This window comes from Pan paniscus, chromosome 4 (genome assembly GCF_029289425.2).
Source record: "Pan paniscus chromosome 4, NHGRI_mPanPan1-v2.0_pri, whole genome shotgun sequence".
NCBI classification, from domain to species: Eukaryota; Metazoa; Chordata; class Mammalia; order Primates; family Hominidae; genus Pan; species Pan paniscus.
The window spans coordinates 155,450,149-155,474,338 of NC_073253.2; the positions used below are offsets into that span (position 1 = coordinate 155,450,149).

Sequence of the window (24,190 nt, forward strand, 5' to 3'; positions counted from 1 at the left end):
GTGGCCTACATGCTTAACCACAGATGAGGCCGTGGTGGCAAGATGCTGTGGATCCAGCTTACAGACTGGCTTTTTTTTTTTTTTTAATTAGAAAAAACTTACGACAACACATAATATAAAGTTTATCATTTTTCACTGTACAGTTCAGTGACATTATATGGACACTCACAATGACAGGCAGCCATCACCACCATCCCTCTCCAGAACTCTTTTCATCCTGCTGAAACTCTGTCCCCATTAAACAATAATTCCTAGGTCCCCCCTCTCCCGAGTCCTTGGCAAGCACATTCTACTTTCTTTCTCTATGAAGGTGACCACTCTGAAGACTGGCTTATCTTCTACCTACTGTCCTGGCAATCAAGCCTCAAGGCAGACCAAACAGGATTCCTGACTCTTCTGAATTAGTGCCAAGAGGAGCAGTTATTTTTAATTGCTTAAAAAGCCATTTCGTTTTAGAAAATTTTAAATATACGAAAAGAGAGAGAGAAATGTTACTATAATGAACTCCCTTGAATGTTATTACCCAGTGCCAACAGTCATCAGCATTTACACTGCCTTTAAAAAAGCCCGAAAACTTAAAACAAAAAGGTAACCAGCACAGAACAAGGTTCTGTACAAATTCAGCATTGCCTCATTCCTGTTGCCCAGGCTTGAGCGCGGCCCACCCCCAACTAGACAGACCGTGTTCTGCACTGTGCCCCATGAATGCCCCCAAAAGTCCTTCACGCGTGGGAAGATGCCTACTGACGGACCCATTCAGGGCTACCTGCTGCTCTTTCAGGTGCTTAACCCAGGCTCAGAGATGAGGCCAAAGTTTCCTGGCTAAAGAGAAACAGGTTTTAAAGCCACAGCTGGCTACTTTTCTTCCCTAAAGAAATGCAATGCCGGCCAGGCGTGGTGGCTCACGCCTGTAATCCCAGCACTTCGGGAGACCGAAGCGGGCGGATCACGAGGTCAGAAGTTCAAGACCAGCCTGTCCAATATAGTGAAACCCTGTCTCTACCAAAAAAATTTAAAAATTACCCAGGTGTGGTAGTGTGCGCCTGTAGTCCCAGCTACTCGGGAGGCTAAGGCAGAATCGCTTGAACCTGGGCAGCGAAGGTTGCAGTGAGCCAAGACCACGCTACTGCACTCCATCCTGGGAAACAGAGTGAGACTCCATCTCAAAAAAAAAAAAAAGGAAATGCAATGCCCCAGCCTGGCCAACATGGTGAAGCCCTGTCTCTACTAAAATACAAAAATCAGCTGGGTGTGGTGGTGCATGCCTGTAATCCCAGCTACTCAGGAGGCTGAGGCAGAATTGCTTGAACCCCAGAGGCAGAGGTTGCCATGAGCCAAGATCGCGGCACTGCACTCTAGCCCGGGCGACAGAGCGAGACTCCGTCTCCAGGGGAAAAAAAAAAAAAAAAAGAAATGCAATGCCTTTAAAAACAAGCAAAGCTATTCTTCCACAGGAATGGCCGCTCTCCTATTAAAAAATATCTTCCTCATTTTATCTGAGAATGAGAACCAGACTTTTATCAGAAGTTGAGACCCCATAGCTATCCCCATGCCCCTCCAGCAGCCACCAGCCTACCCTGCAGGTGCTGATGATAAAGGAAAGATGGGGCTGGCGGGTCAGAGAGATCAAGGACCGCCCAGTGGTACCCAGGCCTTGCCTTTTCCCAGGTGGGGCCTGACATCTATCTTCCCAGGTGCATGTGGGCAGTGCTATGCAGTCAGGTGGCAGGGACAGAAGAGGAAAGAGAAAGCTCTGGCTGAAAGGGCTTTTTCCCAGCTTTGCAGCCTTTGCTGGCAAGGGAGGCCAGCGTCCCAGGGGTGGAAGCCCACGCAGGGCCAGGCTCAATAGAGACCTTTCTGATGCTAATGCTTTTTTCCCCTCAGATTCTTCCTTCCTGGAGTGGAGAAAAGTAGCCCCAGAAAAGGCAGAACTTCTACCAGCTTTATTTATGGCCTTGGAGCCGGTGTGACCAGGGACAGCCAGGATTCTGGGGGAGGTCCCCACCAGAAACAGGCAGGAATGTCCTGGAGCAGGGGCAGGGCAGGGGCTCAAGTGCCAGTTTCCCATCCTCACTCCTGGTATCATTTGTGTGATCTTGGGCAATCACCTGGAAACCCACACCTCATAGGGCAGTAGGGAGGGTGCAAGGAGTGTCCCAGGTAACATGACGGGCATGTGGGAGGTGCTCTATAAATGGTAGCAGCTGCTGTATTATTTATTGAACACAGTATTCTTTGCACTCCAGACCCAGGATCTTCTCAAGTCCTGTTAGCTAGAAATATTTTCTTACAGGTTCTGAAAAAGGGGCTGAAAAAGGCCCAAGAAAAGGCTCCCCTACCCTTACCCAACTCCACAGTCCACGCTGTGCTGGAATGCATGGAGTGGACTGGAGTCGTTACAGCTTCCTTTCCTCAGGACTGTGACCTTGAACTCTGACCTCCTGCTGGTGATTTCAAGGCTCACAGTCAGGGAGGAAGAAAGGGGAGTGAGTGTTACGTCCAAGGCCTTTCCCAGATGTCCCCCTCCCCCAGGGTGAGACTTTTCCCAGGTAACCCAGTTGGGTTGCAAGAGGCAGAGAATCCACTGGGTAGCAAGAGGCAGAGAATCCACACACCAGGATGTGAGCTCTGGGAGGGCGGGGAGCTTCGTTTGGCATTTGGTTCTCTGCTGCATCCCGAGGCCCAACGCACAGCAGGCATCAAATGTGCTGGCAGACCCTGGACCACACATCTATTTACTGCAGGGTTGGGTGGGCTAGGGGGTCTGTGAACTGTGCTTGCTGTGCCCTTAACAGATGCTCTCAGCTGATTCTGGCAACGACCCTGGGAGGTTGGGGGTGTTTCCCACATGGAAACAGAAGCTCAGAAAGGTTGAGTTACCCCGATCTCCCAGCTGATAAGGGACAAAGCAGCATTTAAAAGTCTGTCTGCTCCATGAGGGTAGGGAACAAATCTGTTTTGCAGAACACCACAGATCCTGTTCACCTAGCACAGCCTCTAGCATAAAATTAATAATAGCTTTTGTGTATTTTAAAAAATGAATGAATAAATGATTCCAAAGTCCCGAGCTTTTTACATCAAAAGCAGGAAACCTTATATACAGTCACAAGGCCCCCTGCAATCCTGTAAGCTCCATAATAAGTGTATCTATCTGGGTGGAGGAACTTCTATGGATGTGTCAGGCTAGTTTCAGCTTCACCCCATCTAACCACCCTGTTCTCCACAAATACTCTTAATTTTGAAAAATTTTAAAAAAATTGTTTACTTGTTGAAGAGATAGTGTCTCACTATGTTGCCCAGGCTGGTCCTGAACTCCTGGGCTCAAGTGATCTTCCTGCTTCAGCTTCCCAAAGTGCTGGGATTACAGGCATGCACCACCATGCTTGGCCCTTCCACAAATTCTCTTGACTTCAACCTCTCCTTTGCTTATGCTACTTAGCAATTTAATTCCAGAGCCTTTCCACTAAAGAGCTATATGATCAACAGGACTTAGTTTTTTCTTCCAATGATAGCATTTAAGTCAAAGGAGTGGCTAACAGGAAACTTTTTGTACTAAAGGTGCTCCCCAGCCTGACTTTTTTTAAAAAACAGAAACTCTCTTTGACTTCTTGCAGTTATTGAAGGCAAGAAAGGTGCTTCCTACTCTTTGCAAAAAAAGGCACTGCTCATACGCCCAGCAGACAAGCGTCTTTCTGAGGAACCAGGGGAGACAGATTTTGAGCAATTGATGGAGAGGGTGTGAAACTACTCTGAGGGCACCATGCTCTGGCAGGCTGTTTTTACTGTGTAAGGCAGTGCAGCGGGCAGTGCCCACACTCTGATGATGACTGTCCTGGATTCTACGGAGTGGCAGCCACTTACTAGCCATGTGGTCTGGGGTAAGTCACAACTTCTTGGACCTGTGTTTCCTCATCTGTGAAATGGGAAGAAGACAAGTAGATAGAATTGTGGTGAGGGTGACATGATGGCTTAGTGTGCTTAGAACAGCGCCCTTTGTAAACTTGTGCTCAATTCAGAGCCAGCCCTGTAATGACAGTCATAGCTACAATGACAGTGGTTTGGTTTCTGGATGAGATTTGGTGTGGGGGAGAGAGAAAGCCAGGGACAAAGCAAGAAAACCCTTCATCTGTAAGAGGGTGCTTCAGTGGTGCTCAAGGAAGGGAGAAAGCTGAGAGGACCACAGGGGTTGGAGGCCAGGTAGCCTCCCCTTAAGTCCCCTTAAGGACCTGCTGTAGCTGCCTCCAAGATCTCTGGCCCATTTCTGATCCTGTAGTTAGGAAACATCCTGGAGAAACAGGCCTCCAACACCAGCCATTCCTGGGCTTCCAAAGTCCGCTGGGTAGACCTGGTGTGAAGGTGGATCTGGGTACCCTGCCTGGCTGAGCTTCCTTTCTCCCTCAGGAAATCAAGAAAAAGCTCTCTTCTTCTCCTTCCTCTCTCAAGAGCAGGGCTGCATCTCCAGTCTCTGGCACAGAGTAGGCCTTGATAAATAATCAACGAATGGATGGAAGGATGGATGGATGAAAGAATGAAAGCAAGCCCATTTCTGACAGGCTGAATCAATTCCTGAGCCCAGTTTTAAAAAGAGACCAGAGGTGAGGTTGTGGGTGGTTGTTTTCTTTAGGAGGAAATTGTGAAAATGCCTTCTAGGTCAGAGGTGGCATTCGGCCAGCTGGGTCACCCACGGGCTTCCCTTCTTGCTGGGAGGACTTCCCTGTGTCAGGAAGGAGAAACTGCTGTGATGACATCACACCGCGGCCTCAGGCAATCCCTGGTTCCTTTGTGCTCCGCTTTACACGTGACCCAAATAAGTGTCACTGACTGAAAGCAGGGCCTGCGGGGTGGGGGCCATTTGTCACCCGAATAGCTGGCATCTGGGGCCTGCATCCCACAAGTGCTTCTGTCCTCGTACGGAGGATAGGAGTTATCTCCTGTCACGAAAGAAGGTTTCGGTGTCACTGCTTTAAAGAAAGCTCACTCCTAACTCACCAGGGGCTGCCTCTGGCCCAGGTCTGATGGGGCTGCTGCGCTGAATGTGTGGGCACTGGGGACCCTGATCCTTTGTTCCGACCCGTGCGGGGAACAGGGAGAAGGAAAAGGAGAGGCCATCTTGGGTACCGCCCTTGTGGTTCAGAGGGGAGATGCTTCCAGATACAAGAGCTGGTCCTAAGGGCTGATGTTTTCATCGGGGTCAGCACAAATGCTGCTCTGCTGGCTCAGAAGGAAGTGTGCCCAGGAGTCTCCCAGCAATCTCTCCGTGTTCTGACCTGAGTCTTCCTGGCACAGCCAAGGAAGGACGTGGTCTGGCTGTACAACTAGGGCCATAGTTGTACAGTGGCTGAGAACCACTGAGTCAACCCCAAGGTGACAACCTGTGTCCCCATTACTAGGCACATCCTAGCTGTATGCTTTTAGGGAAGTGTCCTAACTTACTGGGCCTCGGATTCTTCCTCTGATACTTGCGGAAAATACAACTACAGCCTACCTTATAGAATTGTTTTGAGGATTAAATTAGTAAATCTGTGTAAAAAATTCAGAACACTGTATGACATATAGGCTGGGCACAGTGACTCATGCCTATAATCCCAGCACTTTGGGAGGCCGAGGCTGGTGGACCGCTTGAGCACACAAGTTAGAGACCAGCCTGGGCAACATGGCAAAACCTTGTCTCTACCAAAAAAAAAAAAAAAAAAAAAAAGTCTGGGCGCAGTGGCTCACGCCTGTAATCCCAGCACTTTGGGAGGCCAGGGCGGGCAGATCACTTGAGGCCAGGAGTTCAAGACCAGCCTGACCAATATGGTGAAACCCTGTCTCTACTAAAAATACAAAAATTAGCTGGGTGAGGTGGTGGGCACCTGTAATCTCAGCTACTCAGGAGGCTGTGGCAGGAGAATCATTTGAACCTGGGAGGCGGAGGTTGCGGTGAGCCGAAATTGCACCACTGCACACCAGCCTGGGTGACAGAGCAAAATGGTGTCTCGAAAAAAAAAAAAATTAGCAGGGCCTGGTGGTGTGGACGCACCTGTGGTCCCAGGTACTGGGAGGCTGAGGTGCAGGGAGCCGTGATCATGCTACTGTACTCCAGCCTGAGTGACAGAGTGAGATCCTGCCTCAAAAAGATAAATAAAAATAAATAAACACTCAATAAACATTAACGATCCCATCACCACTGAGGCTAGGATTTACCCTCCACCCCCAGGTTCCGATTATAGAAAAGAGAAATGTAGTGAGATTACGAGTGATTTTTATTTTGTTATTTTTATTTTTTCCCATCTTCTGGTTTTCTACAGGAACAAATATTACTCTCCTGCTGATAAAAAACACTTTAAACTCCTCAGAAGGCAAGACCCTGCTGCTGGGAATCTAGAAGCCAGAGCTAGCAGAATAACTGCCAGAGAACATTCCAGAACGTAGGTCTGCTCCAGTCCAAGAATATCTCGGCATGAACCTGTTTTACAAGTACCTACAAGTCGGGAGGCATCAGACTTTCCTAGAAAAGTCCCAGAAACCTCACTATGTCGGTGACAAAGAGAGACTTTTCCTGTCTAGACACCACAATGCTTGTAATTAAAATTAAGATTTAGGAGGTGGAGGGAGGCAACACACACTCCTTGAAGACAATCTCAAAAATCCAGGTAAATGCTCCACACATAAAAATAATCTCTAATCTTAGCACCAAGGGATAGAATAGGCCAACATACCTCCTTCGAGTCTGAAATGGATTTCAAAATCAACCAAAGCTGCCCTGCCAGTGCTAGCTATCACAACCGACAATACTGACAGGTAAGTGCCTGGGTGGTGAGAGGTGGGCTGCTGCGATCAGGGGCTCCTGAACACCGCATGTTCAATTAATTCGTGCAGCTTGAAATACAACCCCCACTCCCGGAAAACAAAAATAAAATTAAAATTAAAAAAAAACCATGCAGAGCCCAGAAAGTTAGGCCCTGGACAAACAGGTCTGGGTGTTAAACTTGCTAAGGCAAATTGAACAATTTAAGAGCTTCCGGCCCAGCCAGCTGTCTGACAGGCAGTTTACACAAAATCCCTCCCCTGAAACAGCTCTAAGCCTGCCAGTCTGCAGAGATGGGAACAGGAAATGGAAAATCACCATGTCCTCCGCTCACTGTGCTGTGACATTCGAGCCCCGTGCCCAGATTTGCTCAGCATGGCCCTCACTAATGTGACAGACCACCTTTTCCAGTTGCCCTGTGCCGCGTGGCCACCACGCAAACGTCACTGATTAGAGAAGCACCATTGATGTCATGGCAGTGTTTTGGAAGAAAGATAAGCAATAGTCACTTTAATTGCACACATCAAATGTAAGACCTGTTCTGATTCCTGAAATGTTCAAACATTGAAAGGCTCAAGCATTTCAAATGCTCTCCACGTCAGGGAGGAAATGGAGTTTCCTCCTGACCACTCTTGCATGAGATGTAGGGAGCTATTAAATTATCTCCTGCAAGGGCGTTGCCACGTTTCCTTGCAGATTTAGGTTTAATTCTATCAATAAATCTCATGTTATGTCAGAAATACACCCCTGAAAAAGACCACCTGGAAATATTGCCCCATTTGCAGCTGCTGCCTACAATTAGAGCTGTGGAGGCATCTCAAGCATTCCCAGTTTTGGGGAGAGCTGATGTGTTTAACTTCTCCAGGCTAGGAAGCAGCATATTCATTCATCCTTGTCGACCAGAAAGGATTAAGACTGCTTTCAAGTTTCTGAAATCTCCAGTGGGGAGACCCCATCCCGTCCCCTGCCTTGTTGTCAAAGAAGCTGCTTTTCAGAAGCAACAGTTGCCAAGTAATCAAAGCAGGGGTGAGTGGGGGATGGAGGATGCAAAGGGGAGTGATGCTGGTTTACTGGGAGGAAGACAGGCCTCTCCTAGAATCTCCTGAAGCCCCACTGCAGGTACCTGGCAGGCAAAAGCTTTTAGTGGTATCTGCCCTAAGACATGAGGCTTAACAGGCACTAAAAGCAATCAGTCTGGAAAGGATTCCTTGTCTGTGCTTCCTGGATAGGGAAAGGCAGAAATGCAGGGCAAAGGCTCTCGTGGCTGGGAGCACAGAAGAGAAGCCCCAAGTGGACACGGGTGAGGGGCCAGGATGGAGAAGAGACATTGCTTGTTCTTTTATAGTTTATTGTTTAGGTAGAGAGTAAGTCAAATAAATGTTTTTCTGGAAGGCAGCTGTGCTCACCACTGTACCACCAATGCTAACAGTTCCAAAGGCTCCCACAAATGAAGTTAAATTTAGGGAAAAACGGGTCTCATCAGCTGTTGGTTGAGTTAAAACTTCCGTAAGGCAATTTGGCACTACTTATCAAAATCTTCAGTGTACCTACCTGTTGACCAAAACAATTCCACCTCTGGGAATTTATCTTACAGACAGACTCATGTAAGTTTGCAAAGATACAGGGAAAAAGCCAGTCACTGTCATATTGTGTACAGCAGTGAAAAAAACAGATGGCAACCTGAATGTCCAAAAATAGAGAAATCATTACATAAATGACAGTGTTTATAAAACAAAGGACTTTGCAGTCAATAAAAAGAGTGAAGTAAATCCACAAGCGCTGATGGAAAAAGAGGTACCCTAACATACTATGAAGAAAGCACCTTTAGCAGTAACCCAGCTGTGTAAATATATCTGGTCAATTCTTGTTATTCATGTCAGTTATGCTCTATAAAGCCATTGTGAACACTGAATTAGTGAATACTGAACCACTGCTCCTAGGGAAACGTACAAGGTTAGGTTCCTGCAAGGCTCTGATCACAACATTTCATCAACTGATCAGCCTATAACTTTGTGTTGTGTATTTGTTTAATGCATTAATTCATTAATATTGAACTCATGGCCAACAGCATTATAACTTCTGCCTGAACACAGCTTCTCTAACAGAGGCTTTTTTCTACAAGGCACATCACAGCCTTCTTGACCTTGGGAGCTCTAGACAGCACTTCAGCTCTATTCTTGGAGACTTGTTGACACCAAAATCACCAACAAAAAGCACAAAAATATGAAAAATGTGGCACTAAGTCCACTAAAAACACATTTGTTTACAGTGTGAGAGGTGAAAGAAGAAGGCAGAGTGCTTCTTACTGGGTCTCAGCTTGGAATATGGGTATGGGTCAATCCATATGGGATGCACAGCTCTGTGCGTGTTTGCGAAGCACCACGAAAGTGCCACTTTTTTTTTTTTTTTTTTTTTGAGACAGAGTCTCACTCTGTCATCCAAGCTGTGGTACAGTGGCGCGATCTTGGCTCACTGCAACCTCTGCCTCCCAGGTTCAAGCAATTCTCCTCCCTCAGCCTCCCGAGTAGCTGGGACTACAGGTGCCCACCACCACAACCAGCTAATTTTTTTGTATTTTTAGTAGAGAAGGGGTTTCCCCATGTTGGCCAGGCTGGTCTCGAACTTCTGACCTCAGGTGATCCACCCACCTCGGCCTCCCAAAGTGCTGGGATTACAGGCGTGAGCCACTGCACCCGGCCTACAAAAGAGTGTTAGCAAGTAGGCAAATTCGCAAGAACAGAATCCGTAATGAGAATCAACTGTGTTTGTATATCCATGGAACAATTCCAGAAAAATACACCAGATCAAATTCAGAAGAAACTGTTCCCAGGGGTTGCCTGGGATTGGGAAAAGGATTTTTATTTTATTCTTTGGATCTCACTTTACAAGTGAGTATAATAATTGTAATTTTAAAAATCTATAGTAAGGGCCAGGTGTGGTGGCTCACGTTTGTAATCCCAGCACTTTGGGAGGCCGAGGCAGGCAGATCATTTGAGGTCAGGTGTTTGAGACTAGCCTGGCCAACATGGTGAAACCCCGTTTCTACTAAAAATAAAAAAATGAGCTGGATGTGGTGGTGTGTGCCTGTAATCCCAGCTACTCGGGAGGCTGAAGCATGAGACTCACCTGAACCCAGGAGGCAGAGGTTGCAATGAGCCAAGATCACGCCACTGCACTCCAGCCTAGGTGACAGAGTGAGACCTCGTCTCAAAAAAAACAATCTGTAGTAAGGAGATGGGCCTTTTCACAGGTAAGCTCAGCACAGCATGACTGACTCACAGAGCTAAGGGACCCTGCTCTGCAGGAGGACCAGAGCCAGAGACGGGGGCTTTCCCACCACCCTGAAAGAAAGGCCATGCGACCACCTCCTGCCAGACACTTCTCTCTCCTAGGGAGGAGGACACGGGCCAGCACGAAGGTCAGCACAGGATGTGGCCCCACTTACAGAAACCAGAAGTCAGAACTTTACTGTAACAGTCAGATCTATCAGCCTCACCTTCCACTGCTTTTCACAGACAACAGGCAGTGGGCCAGGGGCAGGAGGGGCTCAGAGGACAGAGGAAAACCACTCACCAGTGAGAAACCTTGTTTTCTCAGGGACAGGCTCAGGCTCAGGGTCCGGAAGTGACAGTGAAAGAAAACAGAAAAAGTACGATGGAATTGCAATTAGATGGGGAAGAAAAAGGAAGAATGGAAAAGGAAGGAAGAGAGGGAATCTGGCAGTTTTGTTCACTGGGTAGTGTGTAGGGGTGTAATCTATGATTCATTTTCCCCCCCATAAATGAAAATAAATTTTCCCAGTTATGAAAACACATCTAGGTTTGGAAGGATTCGTGTTTTTTTTTTTTTTTTTTTTTGAGACAGAGTCTTGCCCTGTGGCCTAGGCTGGGGTGCAGTGGTGCAATCTTGGCTCACTGAAACCTCTGCCTCCCAGGTTCAAGCAATTCTTCCACCTCAGCCTCCTGAGTAGGTGGGATTACAGGTGCGTGCCACCATGCCTGGTTAATTTTTGGAATTTTTAGTAGAGAGGGGGTTTCACCATGTTGGCCAGGCTGGTCTTGAACTTCTGATCTCAAGTGATCTGCCCGCCTTGGCCTCCTAAAGTGCTGGGATTACAGGCGTGAGCCACCGCGCCTGGCTGAGGTCTGGAAGGATTCACACAAAACTGTGGGAGTGGGACTGTGAGCAAAGGGGAGAAACTAATTTTTCGCACTAGGTACTTCTGTACCTTTCAGGTTTTTTGTGTTTGTTTGTTTTGAGATAGGGTCTGGCTCTGTGGCCCAGGCTGGAGTGCAGTGTCAAGATCTCAGCTCACTTCAACCTCCACCTCCTGGGCTCAAGAGTTCCTCCCACCTCAGCCTCCCAAGTAGCTGGGACTATAAGCACGTGCCACCACACCTGGCTAAATTCTTTCAGGTTTTTAAAAGTAAAAACGTATCTCACACTTCTTGTGCAAAATAATAAGGTCTTACAGTTAAGGCCTAGCTACCCTAGCAAAAGGTCACCTCTTGCCCTCCTGGCTTTCTCCCCAACCCACCCTCCCTCCCTCCTCAGGCTGGTCCATGCCCTGGGGCCAAAGACTCAACACTGCAGTCATCTCCAGGCAGCAACCACCAAGCAAAAGCAAAACTCCAAGGTGTCTCAAAAAGTCCAACATAAAATTACCACATGACCCATAATCCAACCCACAGGCATATACCCAAAAGAATTAGAAACCAGTGTTCAAATATAACTGGTACCCGAATATTCACTGCAGCGCTGTTCACAATAGCCAAAAGGTGAAAACAACCTAAACATCCATCAACAGATGACTGGATAAACACACTGTGGGATATACAATGGAATATTATTCAGTCATAAAAAGAAATGAAGGCTGGGCACTGTGGCTCACGCCTGTAACCCCAGCACTTTGCGGGGCCGAGGCGGGTGAATCACCTGAGGTCAGGAGTTCGAGACTAACCTGGCCAACATGGGGAAACCTTGTCTCTACTAAGGATACAAAATTAGCCGGGCATAGTGGGACATACCTGTAGTCTCAGCTACTTGGGGCGGTGTGGGTGGGGGGCGGGGCGCTGAAGCAGGAGAATTGCTTGAACCTGGGAGGTGGAGGTTGCAATGAGCTGAGATCGTGCCATTGCACTTCAGCCTGGGCGATAAGAGCGAAACTCCGTCTCAAAAAAAAAAAAAGAAAAAGAAAAAAAAAAAGAAATGAAGTACTGATACGTGTTGCAACATGGATGATCCTTCAAAATTCTGTATGAAGAGAACAATGCTAGACACAAATGGTCACATATTGTATAATCCCCTTTATATAAAATAGCCAGAATAGACGAATCCATACAGACAGAAAGCAGATTAGTGGCTGCCAGAGCTGGGGGGTAGGAAGAAACGGCAAGTGACTGCTTAATGCATACGAAGTTTCCTTTTAAGGTGATAAAAATGTTCTGGAAGTAGAGCGTGAAGGTGCTAAACACCACTCAACTGTACACTTGAAAATGGTTAAAATCCTGAATTTTATGTTGTGGCATGAATTTTATCTTTCTCTTTTTTTTTTTCTTTTTTGAGACAGGGTCTTGTTCTGTCACCCAGGCTGGAGTGCAGTGGCAATGATCTCAGCTCACTGTAACCTCTGCTTCCCAGGCTCAAGCAATTCTCCAGCCTCAGCCTCCCATGTAGCTGAGACTACAGGCATGAGCCACCAACACCCAGCTAATTTTTGTGGGTTTTTCTTTTTAGTAGAGACGGTTTCTCCATGTTGGCCAGGCTGGTCTTGAACTGCTGGCCTCAAGGGATCTGCCTGCCTCAGCCTCCCAAAGTGCTGGGATTACAGGTGTGAGCCACCGTGCCCGGTTGTATTTTTCTTTACAAAAACAAACAAACAAACAACAACAACAAAAAACCCACACACACAACCCCACACTACAAGTTGGGCAAGTTTCGTGGCCTCTCTGAACCTATAAAAGGGGCGGGTGACAGCACGACCGCATAGGCTGGTCGTGAGGATCCGTGTGATGTGTGTAAAGTGCCTGGCATGGGGTCCAGCATGTAGAAAGAACAGTAAGGAAGGAAGCCACAGCCGCTGTGATGCCGATGATTCAGGGGCACTGCCAAAGCCAACTCACCTGGAAGTTGTGGGATTTCCACGTTGTCAAATTATCCTTTTAATTAAACAACAGGAAGAACAAAAAGACATTGCAGGAGGGGTGCCGTATAAGATGAAAGATTAAAGAAGAGGGAGGCTCAACTTCATTTACTGTTTAGTGATCTCTATACTATATTTATGGTAGAGTTCTATCCTGTGTTAAGGTAGGAGACGCAAACAATGAACTCTGAGGGAGAGAGGGTGTCTTTGCCACATGTCCACTGTGGAATGACGAAATGCTCTCGCTTCTTCTGCCTCCTCCTGTGGCCCGCAGACATGGGTCCCTGGCTGAGCCCTGTTGGACGGGGCAGAAGGGGCTGTAGGTAGGTGAGAAAATCCCATCTCTGCTTCCTGTCTGTTTTTTTTTTTTTTTTTGAGATGGAGTTTTGCTCTTGTTGCCCAGCCTGGAGTGCAATGGCGCCATCTTGGCTCACTGCAACCTCCCTGTCCCGGGTTCAAGCAATTCTCCTGCCTCAGCCTCCTGAATAGCTGGGATTACAAGCGCCCATCGCGCCTGGCTAATTGTTTTTTTTTTTCTGAGATGGGGTTTTGTTCTTGTTGCCCAGGCTGGAATGCAATGGCATGATCTCGGCTCACTGCAACCTCTGCCTCCTGGGTTCAAGCGATTCTGCTGCCTCAGCTTCCTGAGTAGCTGGGATTACAGGCATGCACCACCATGCCCAGCTAATTTTGTATTTTTAGTAGAGATGGGGTTTCTCCATGTTAGTCAGGCTGGTCTCAAACTTCTGACCTCAGGTTATCCGACTGGCCTGGCTAATATTTTTGTATTTTTAGGAGAGACAAGGTTTCATCATGTTGGCTGGGCTGATCTCGAACTCCTGACCTCAGGTGATCCACCTGCCTCTGCCTCCCAAGGTGTTGGGATTATAGGTGTGAGCCACCGCGCCTGGCCTTCCTGTCTATCTGGAAGCAGATTTAAAAACCTGAGATTGACAGGTGGGGGGGCAAGAACCCCAGCTCTTCTTATCTCAGAATAATTTGGTACCAAATTAGCAGATCTCCAAACTTCCCGAGGCAAGGGGATCCCCCTTGTGGCCCACAATGGCCTGGGGAGAGGGGAGGAGGGAAGAATAGGATTTCAGGCTGTCATGGAAACTTTTCTTCCCTCTGGTCTCTGCAGCATATGGCAGGTGTCCTGAAAAATCCGTTCCTGCTGCCCGAGGCTGTGCTGCCCTCAGACACGTGGGTGGGGGCGTCTGCCTCTCCGTCTGAAACATCCCCTCTCTCCGCCAAGGCGGCAGCAGCACAAAGGAGTCTCCAGTGTGTGCCTCACATCCCACCTCCCCAGACAGACACTCGGGGAGAGCTTCCATGGCCCCATGGAAATATAAGTCCCCTGCCCCCAGCAGGCCGCAATGCAGCCCATAGATCACAGACAGCAGCAGGCCAAAGGCCGTGGCGCAAATTTCTCCTGTGCTGCTTGAAATACGATGCCCAGTGTGCCCTCCACAGCCGGAGATGTTTCACAAGCCCCGCAGACGAAAGGGGGCTGCACGTTGATTTGGGGTGCTGAGACAGGCTGGACACCCAGCAAGACTGGCTCGCATGTGTAACAAGGGAATCCAGTTGGCCAAAGGTAGAGAAAAATCACCAAATGTGGGGCTATGAGCCTAAAGCAGCCAATGGGATCACGAACAACAGCAGGTAAAAGGTGCCAGCGTGGAAAACGAGACAGAATTCTGAAAACTCTAAATCTGTGCTTCCGGAACTGGGTGATCGTGCCCATGGGGTTTATGGAAGCCTGCCAAAAGCAGACAAAGCTACAGGAGAAAGTGGGTGCCATAGTCCTGCAGCACCAAGCAGGATGAAGGATGGAGGGGCAGGGAGGGGAAATGAATAATGAAATAGGACACAAACATATCTCAGAAGAGAATGTAAAATCTGACTGTCAAGGATAAAATACCAGATGTCAAAGAAATGTCCTAATTGTACCTGGCCACTTTGAGCCTGAGGCCTCTGGGGCATTCCATTCCTCTGCATTAGGGCAACCTATAGAAGTGTAGAGGCCTGGCTCTCAAGGAACCATTAGCTCCATTAGTTTCATTGATTACACAAATTATTTTTGAGGTCTTACTATGTGCCAAGCTCCTTTCCATCCCTGAAACTTGCTATCCATGGGGGGTGGTGGTTGTTCATTCAAAGCATATAACGCTGAGGGTCTGCATACTTGGGAGACCTCACCTGCTGAGGGCAGTGGGGGAAGGTTTTCACAGGGATCTAGAGCCTCGGTGATGTTTACCCAGAACCAGGTGGGCAGCGGGAGGGAGCGAGAAGCAATCCAGGTAGAGGGAACAGCATGTGCAAAGCTCTATGACAAGAGGGGGCTTGGCCAGTGTGGCTGGAACCCAGGAAGTGATGAGGAGAAAGGCACAGGGCAAAGAGGCAGGAACTCAAGGGTTGGTCTTTATCCTAAGACTGCCAGTAAACCATGGGGTGATGTTAAGTGGAAGGGTGGCATGGCAGAACTGTGTTTTAAGGAGATCATCCGAGTAGCAGCGAATTAATACAGTAATCTCTACCAAGGCAGACAGACAGATGGTCAAAGCTACGCTGTGTTTTTAGTGAGGCCTGTTTGGAAGGTGCAAACCCCAAGAGGGCTGTGCCCAGGCCTGGTGACCACACAATGGGTCCTGCTTAGGTCCAAATCAAGCAGTCACATTTCAAAACACCTTATGAACAGTGGTTGCTAGGGTTCCCCTCCCAGCACGTTCATATCCCCCATACCAGGAAGCAGGAGACAGGAGGTTGAGGGCACAGGTTCTGGCACCAGGCAGTTCTGGGCTCAAATCTTGTCTGCCATATACTACCCGGGCAGCCCAAAACTGGCTTCATCACCTCTCTGTGCCTCTGTAAAGTGGGGTATACTAAGAGTATCTGCCTCCTAGGGCCACTGTGTGGATTGAGACAAGCTGCTAACATCCTTATCACTTGGTCTGGTACATTAAAGATGCTAAAAAATGTTGCATCTAAAAATGTTGATGCTAAAAAACGCTCAGTGAAGGATGAACATATAAGACGTGCAAAGATCGTCAAAATGTAAAGTGATTTGGAAGCAGCCAGGCGCACTGAGCGGGAGGAGACCGCACAAGCGCAGAGGAAGACGTAGGTTTTCGCTTACTTGCAAGCAGGAGGCAGGAGACGGCCACGGTGTAGAGCTGCTTGGAGGTGGTGACGTTGTAGCGATCCATGAAGTGGTCCAGCAGGTAGACGGCCAGGTGCCGGGCTGCAGGGCAGAGCTGGCAGTGGCTGCTCAGCAGGGTCAGGATGTCCACGAAGAACCGGCGGCTCTTCAGGAGTGGGGAGTGGGCTCGGAAGGTGGGCAGCTTCAGTTCCTGGAGGACAGGCGGGGCGGAGGGGTGACGGTCAGGGCTGCCTCCTGAGAGTCTCGGCTGTCCCAGGAAATGGGACCTCAGGGCCTGAATGGGAGGCAACGATTCCCTCCATACCCTTCTTAGTTTTCCTGCAAGTCCCAGGATGGCAGCCCCTCCTGGGCTATCTCCCATCTGCTTTCACTAAGCACAGGCTCATAAAGTATCAGGGACCTAGAGGATGACAGAGGAAGCCAGTCATTCCTTCCCATGGGAAAGGTTTGCTATTTGAGATACACAAGGCCATAAAGGAATAAAGGCATCGGGGTCAGAGGTCTAAGTCCAAATTCTTTTTTTTCCCCTAGGGTCTGGTCTGAAGTAACACATCCAAATTCTGGTTCCACTACTCAGCCAAGTTGTGTGACCCTGGTCACCTGCCATCACCTTTGTTTGCTCCTCGAGAGCTGAGAACTAAATTTAAAATGTAGGCAAAATGCCTAGCACACCTGTGACCTCTCAGGATCCACATCTAATTCTTTCTGAGGGTAGGATTACGAGAGACGGGTTTTTGAAAAAAATCAACCTAAAAAAGTTGTTGAAATAATAGTACAAGGAACTCCCAAATACCCTTCACCTCAATTTCCTAATTTTTGACATCTGCCTTCTTTCTCTCTACATGCATATACATTTTTTTTCTAAAAGTAAGTTCAGATATCATGATACGTCCCACACCCCTGGGAGGTGACTAGATGACTTTTACTTCTACTTTGCAATATATATACTGCCACATTACCTTATTTTATTTGTCTAACTCAAGAAAAACCAATAAAAGATATCAAACCAACAAAGATTTTTACAACATAAAAATGTTCTTATATGCAGTATCTCTCATATTTACCATTTAATCAAAGAAGATTAGACACTATTTGTTTGTTTGTTTAAGAGAGGAGTCTCCCCCTCTTACCCAGGCTGGAGTGCAGTGGTGCAATCACAGCTCACAGAAGCCTTGAACTTCTGGGCTCAAGCAATCCTCCCACCTTGGCCTCCCAAGTAGCTAGGACTACAGGCATTCATCACTGCACCCAGCTAATTGTTTTTGTATTTTTTGTAGAGACAGGGGTCTCATTATGTTGCCTGGGGTGGTCTCAAACTCCTGACCTCAAGCGATCCTTCCCACCTTGGCCTCCTAAAGCGCTGGGATTACAGGCCTGAGCCATCAAGCCCAGCCTAGACACTACTTGTTTAGGAAATGTCTTTGCGACATTTTGCCAAAGAAGGAAACTAAAAAGAAGTAAAATTGAAGGAAAACAGGAAATAAGTTGGCAGAAAAGGAATGTGAAAGCTCACTTATGGCAGGCTCACAACGGGATGAGATCGAAACAAATTGGTGCCCCTCTTCTATAGAAAACCTCTCTCTTAACCCTGGGGCTTACTTAACTAGCAGCAGATCCAGGACTAGAAAGGGATATCTGCTCATTCATTCATTCATTCATTCAAGAGCTATTCATTCATTCATTTTACTCAGTAAGTATCAAGTACCTTCTCTACACTGGGCGTTATTCTAGGCACTGGGGATGCAATCTGGAATAAGATAGACACAGACATAAACGTTTAAGACTTACAACTATAAAACTCTTAGAAGAAAACAGGGGGAAATCTTTAATGGCCTTAGATTAGGCAATGGTTTCTTAGATATGACACTAAAACAAGAAGCATCAAGGGAAAAATACATAAGTTGAATTTCAAAACTTAAAACGTTTATGCTTCCAAAGATACCATCCAGAAAGAAAAAAGACAACCTGCAAAATGGAGGAAAATATTTGAAAATCACGTGTTAATAAAAGACTGTATCCAGAACATACAAAGAACTCTTACAGCTCAACAATAAAAAGGCAAACAACCCAATTTAAAAATAGGCAATGAACTGACCAGATAGTTCTCCAAAGAAAGTATAAAAATGACCAACAAACACATGAAAAGGTGTCCAACATTACTAATCATTAGGGAAACGCAAATTAAAACCCTGATAAGATACCACCTCACACTCATTAGAATGGTTGTTGTAAAAAAAATCAATACAAAACTGAAAATGTATATACAAGTGCTGGATAGGGGCAAACTGGAACCCTCATATACTGCTGGTGGGTAAGTAAAATGGTGCAGCCACTGTGGGAAACAGTCTGGAAATTCCTTAAAATGTTAAACGTAGGGTTCTTACGTGACCCAGCCATCCCAGTCCTTGGAATATATATATGTATATATACCTAAGAGAAATGAAAACATATGGCTACACAAAAACTTGTATATGAATACTCACAGCAGCATCATTCATAACAGTTCCCAAGTAGAAACAACTCAAACACTTATCAACTGATGAATGGATAAACAAAATGTAATGTATCCATACAACAGAATATTACACATGTTACAGCAGGGGTGAATCTTGAAAACATTATGTTAAGTGAAAAAAGCTAGTCGTAAATGGCCACATATTATATAATTCCATTTATATGAAATGTCCAGAATAGGCAAATCCATACAAACAGAAAGTAGATTAGTGGTTGCCAGAGGTTAGGGGTAATAGTTAATGGGAAATAACTGCTAATGGGTATGGGGTTTCTTTTTGGAGTTATAAAGCTGTTCTGTCATTAGATAGCGGTGATGATTGTATAGCTCTGTGAATATACAAACAACTAAACTGCGTATTTTAATTTTTTTACTTTTAATTTTGTGGGTACATAGTAGGTATATAGATTTGTGGGGTACAGGAGACGTTTTGATACAGGTATGCAATGTGAAATAATCACATCGTGGAGAATGGGGTATCCATCCCCGCGAGCATTTATCCTTTGTGTTACAAACAATCTAATCACACTCTTAGTTATTTTGAAATGTACAATTAAGATATTGATTATATTCACCCCGTTGTGCAATAAAATAGTATGTCTTATTCATTCTTTATATATTTTTTGTACCCATTAACCATCCCCACCTCCCCCACAACCCCCACTACCCTTCCCAGCCTTTGGTAACCATCCTTCTACTCTCTATGTCCATGAGTTCAATTGTTTTGATTTTTAGATTCCACAAATAAGTGAGAACATGTGAAGTTTGTCTTTCTGTGCCTGGTTTATTTCACTTAATACAATGATCTCCAGTTCCATCCATGTTGCAAACGACAGGATCTCACTCTTTTTTATGGCTGAATAGTACTCCACTGTGTATATGTAGCACATTTTCTTTATCCGTTTATCTGTTGATGGACATTTAGGTTGCTTGACTGCACGTTAAAAAAGCTAAATTTTGGCTAGGTGCAGTGGCTCACACCTGTAATCCCAGCACTTTGGGAGGCTGAGGCGGGTGGATCGCTTGAGTTTAGGAGTTTGAGACTAGCCTGGGCAACATGGCAAAACCCCATTTCCACAAAAGATAAAAAAATTAGCCTGTTGTGGTGGTGCGTGCCTGTAGTCCCAGTTACTTAGGAGGCTGAGGTGCAAGGATCACTTGAGCACAGGAGGAGGAGGCTGCAGTGACCCGAGATTGTGTCACTGCACTCTAGCCTGGACGACAGAGCCAGACCCTGTCTCAAAAAAAAATTAAAATAAAATAAAAGTGAATTTTATGATATGTGAATTATTATATCTCAATAAAGCTGCTATAAAAAAACAAGACAGACGTTATCACCCACAGTCATGGAGTCCACAGTCCAACAAGGGAGAGAGGTGGCAATCCAGCAATAAGACAGTTGCAGAATTCCAAACTGTGATGAACTAATACTGCAAAAGAAAGCCACAGATGCTCTGGGAGGCCCCATCGTCTCTGAGGGGAGGGAGGGAGGCCTGCCTCCTGAAAGTGAGGCTTGAGTTGAGATTTCACACTGATTACTTCTCCTCTGGCCTGATCCTCCAGAGAGCTCAGAGACCAGGACTCAGCTATTTTTCGCAGTCCTAGAGCTTTGCTCATGGAAGGCTCTCAAAGCCTGAATAAATTACTTCTTCTCCCTTATGTTTATATATGAAGAAATTGAGTTTCAAGAAGTCCCTGAGTCCCTGGGCTTTATCTAACTAGCAAAAGATCTTAATTAGAAGACTTTCAAAGTATCCCTTTTTTCAACTTTTTTTTTTAATTGCTTGGGTTTACCAGAAAACTTTTTTATTTTTATTTTTTTTAAGTCATGGAGCTCGGCTGGGCATGGCGGCTCACACCTGTAATCTCAGCACTTTGGGAGGTCAAGGGGGGTGGATCACTTGAGGTCAGGAGTTCAAGACCTCAGTTCAAGAATTAGCTGGGCATGGTGGCACGCTTCTGTAATCCCAGCTACCCAGAAGGCTGAGGGAGGAGAATCACTTGAACCTGGTAGGTGGAGGTTGCAGTGAGCTGAGATCGCGCCACTGCACTCTAGCTTGGGTGACAGAGTGAGACTCCATCTCAAAATCAATCAATCAATCAGTCATGGAGCTCTTTTAGCCCCAGCTTAACTTCTTTAAGGAAAAGACCTGATGTGCTTGTGTATTCTTCATCTTCATGGTTTGATGAATTTATGCAGCCACCATGGAGTTCAAACTCCTTGAGGGCAGGTCTGGGTCTCCTTTGCACATCACTGTTACTTCAGCACCCCAGTGTGAAGAGAACAGGGTTAGGTGCCCAATAACTAATTGCTGAAAGACACAAGGGGTGGGGAGGGAGGGAGAGGCAGTAAAGAAAGCAAGGAAAGAATTGCAGTGGTGGATACAGAAGGTCCTGGCCAACAGAGGGAAGTCGTGACCAACTCTACAGAATAGCAAGTCCGTGGGAACTTCAAAGAAGACAGATTGAGCCAAGTTGTAAAATTTACCTATTGAAGATGCAGGAAAGGTAAGGATCTCTCACTAGGAGAAACAGCACCTGCAAAGCCACACAAGTGTCCCATCTGGGAAACAGCCAGCCAGGCAGGGTGTGCCTAGACACAGGCTGGAAACGTGGGCAGGGGCCCAGCTTGCATGCCCTGTTAAGAAAACTGCCTTGCCCTACTCTGAGGGCAATAGAAACTGAAGGGATTAGAGCAGGTCATTGGCCTGGTCTGAGCAGCCTTGCGTAGAGATCTTTTGGCCAGCTTCTTCCTGGGGTAAGGCCAGACAGCTGGTAGCAGCAGCCAGTGTGGGGCGGCAGCTCCTCTCAACAGTGCTCCTACCTTCCAGCAGCCCCTACAAGCTTGCAGACTACGTGGGTATTTCCTCTAAGCACAGGGCTCTAAGTTTAGGGTCATGACAAGCAGCAGCCACAGTCATAGATCCTTGGTGTCTGGTGGGCTGCAGCTGCCGGAAATTAGCCTTAGCCAAGTGACCTTTGGCCGGGCCACGCTGCCTTCATCAGTGCAGTCCAAAGCCCCCAAACACAAGTCAGATAGGCAACGTCTTGACCTCCCTCCCCACTCAACTGGCCAAGCTCAAAGCCTTCTAGATTTTCCCTTGAGCCAAGTGAGAGAAGAGAACTCAAGGCAACACAAAGAATGTCTTTCCTGTACGCGTTCCTGGGAGAAGCGTCCTTTACCTTGAGCAGATTATCAAAGAAAGACATTGGTGCATAAAAGAAAAAGTTATGGACCAGGTGCAGTGGCTCATGTAATCCAAGCACTGTGGGAGGCCAAGGCGGGCGGATCGCTTGAGGCCAGGAGTTCAAGACCAGCCTGGCCGTCATGGCAAAACCCCGTCTCTACTAAAAATACAAAAATTAGCTAGGCGTGGTGGTGCACACCTGTGGTCCCAGTTACACGGAGGCTGAGGCACGAGAATCACTTGAACCCGGGAAGCAGAGGTTGCAGTGAGCCAATATTGTACCACTGCACTCCAGCCTGGGTGACAGAGTGAGACTCTGTCTCAAAAAAAAAAAGCAAAGAAAAGAAAAAAGAAAAAGTTATGGACCACTGGAATGCATAGCAATATATGGCAAGTAGGGGTTAGTAGGTACAGCGTGCTGGAAGGGGCTGGTCTCAAGAGGGCAGGATTTTGAAGCTAGAACACTGGCTCCCTGGGATGCTCTTTCTCCCTGTTTCTGTTTGTCCCTCAAATACTGACTTAAATGTCACTTCCTAAGACTTCTCTGACCTCTCCATCATTCCAAATCAGGTTCCCCTTATTCTCTTGGTAGTCTTCTCTTTGTGGCCGAAAATTTACTTATTTATGTAGCTGGCACAGATGCAGACATTCAATAAATATGTATCGAATAAGAAAGAATAAATACAGAGTCACTCCCTGTACCAACCACCTCACCTCCCGCCCCCACATACCGGGGATTAGCTTGATACCTACAGAGTGTGAGGTCAGGCAGTTCTGGGTCGGAATCTTAGTTCCACTATTTACCAACCTTGGGCATGTGAACTGACCCTCAGTGTCCCTATCTGAGAAATGGGGGTCATGCTGCCGTAAATGTAGAGTATTTGGTGTTAACAGCAGCTCAGCAAGCCTAGTGGCCCTTCCTCTTCCCTCAAGCTGGGGAATCAAGTCTCAGAGAAGTTGAATTGATCTATCTCTGTCAAAGGCTCTTTGGGCTTTCAAAGAAACCTGCTTTGAGAAATGTGCAATGAGGCTTTCTACCTTTGAGCTGAGGCGCCTCTGTCAGTGTGTCCTCTGCAGAGCCCTCAAACCAAGTAGAATTAGCAGCTCTGAGCCTCAGCTTGTTCCCCTCACTGGGAAAAGGGAGATTCTTTGGCATGGAAATAACAATGTAGGACTGCAGCATGCCTATCTTGTTTAGTTTGAGAATCCAGCTCATCACTTCGCTAACCCAATTAGGGGGTGCAGGGAAGGCATTCATTACAAGGGCTTTGCTCTAAGGGACTGCATTCCTCCCCAGGCACTCTTGACCTAAGTCTACTTGAAGGCCGCAGCAGCGCAGTGCAGGAAGCCAGCCCCTCTGCTGAGTGGCCTGGATTCCAGAAACAAAAGAGCAGCCTGCCCTAGGGCGGCTTCTAAAGCTCTCCCCAGATTAGGCAGGCGCTTGGCAGGCATTCAGCAATCAGGCAGGCGCTGGGCGGGCGGGAACCCGGCCAGGCAGGGTGACCTTCCCCTCAGCATGCCTGGCAGGGCCACAGGCGGTGAGAGTGTGGGCAGCAGAAAGGCTGGGGGGAGGCTGGAGAAGAAGGGGGCTGAGGTGGGAGGGGAGGGAAGGGCAGAGGCTTCCTGATCACTCTCCCTCCCCAGCTGTTGGCCCTTGATCACCTGACTCAGGGAAGCCCATCTGCCGCAGGAGTATCTAGAGATGAACAGGTGGAGGCATGGACAGATGGCCATGGTGGAGTCCCGGGAAAAAGAAATCCACCTTAGAAAAACCCCTGCTTTTGTCATCACAGTCCTTTATTATTATTATTCTTTTTAACATAATAGCTATGGGCTAGAAAAAACTTAGAAAAGATACATCAAAATATTAACAGTGGCTGCGGAGGGGAGGTCGGGATGGGCACTGAGATCTTGCATGATTTTCACGATCATGCTTTTCAACAGCCTGAATTTTTCAAAAATGCTCAATGCATAACCACTTTATTACTTCAGTTACTATGTTTTCAGTTTGGAAACAAACAAAAAGACTAGATACCCACTGTGTTACAAGGCCCAGCTCAAAATTTATCCCCAAGGATTTCCTAGCAACCCCACATCATCCCTTTAACAAAATCTGCCCTGTCATAATAACACCCCATGCCCAGTAAGTATCCCACTTCATCTTCCTACAATGCAAAGCCCCTTCCAGAAGGAATTTTCCATTTTTTTCTTTTCCTTTCTTTTTCTTTTTACTAATTATAAATTATATGTTCACTGATGAATCTTAAAAAGAATAACCAGCCGGGTGCGGTGGCTCACGCCTGTAATCCCAGCACTTTGGGAGGCTGAGGCGGGCGGATCACGAGGTCAGGAGATCGAGACCATCCTGGCGAACATGGTGAAATCCTGTCTCTAC

At 47.0% G+C, this 24,190-nt stretch overlaps 1 protein-coding gene across 2 annotated transcripts in view; it reads right to left on the bottom strand.

The window, feature by feature from the left end:
- Positions 1-24,190, bottom strand: part of CCNJL (cyclin J like) — a 62,252-nt gene that overhangs the window by 12,846 nt on the left and 25,216 nt on the right. For both annotated transcript variants that reach the window (XM_034960906.3, XM_003819004.6), the window contains exon 3: positions 16,072-16,285. In XM_034960906.3, the coding sequence (XP_034816797.1) occupies positions 16,072-16,285 (214 nt within the window). The remainder of the gene's footprint in view (positions 1-16,071; positions 16,286-24,190) is intronic.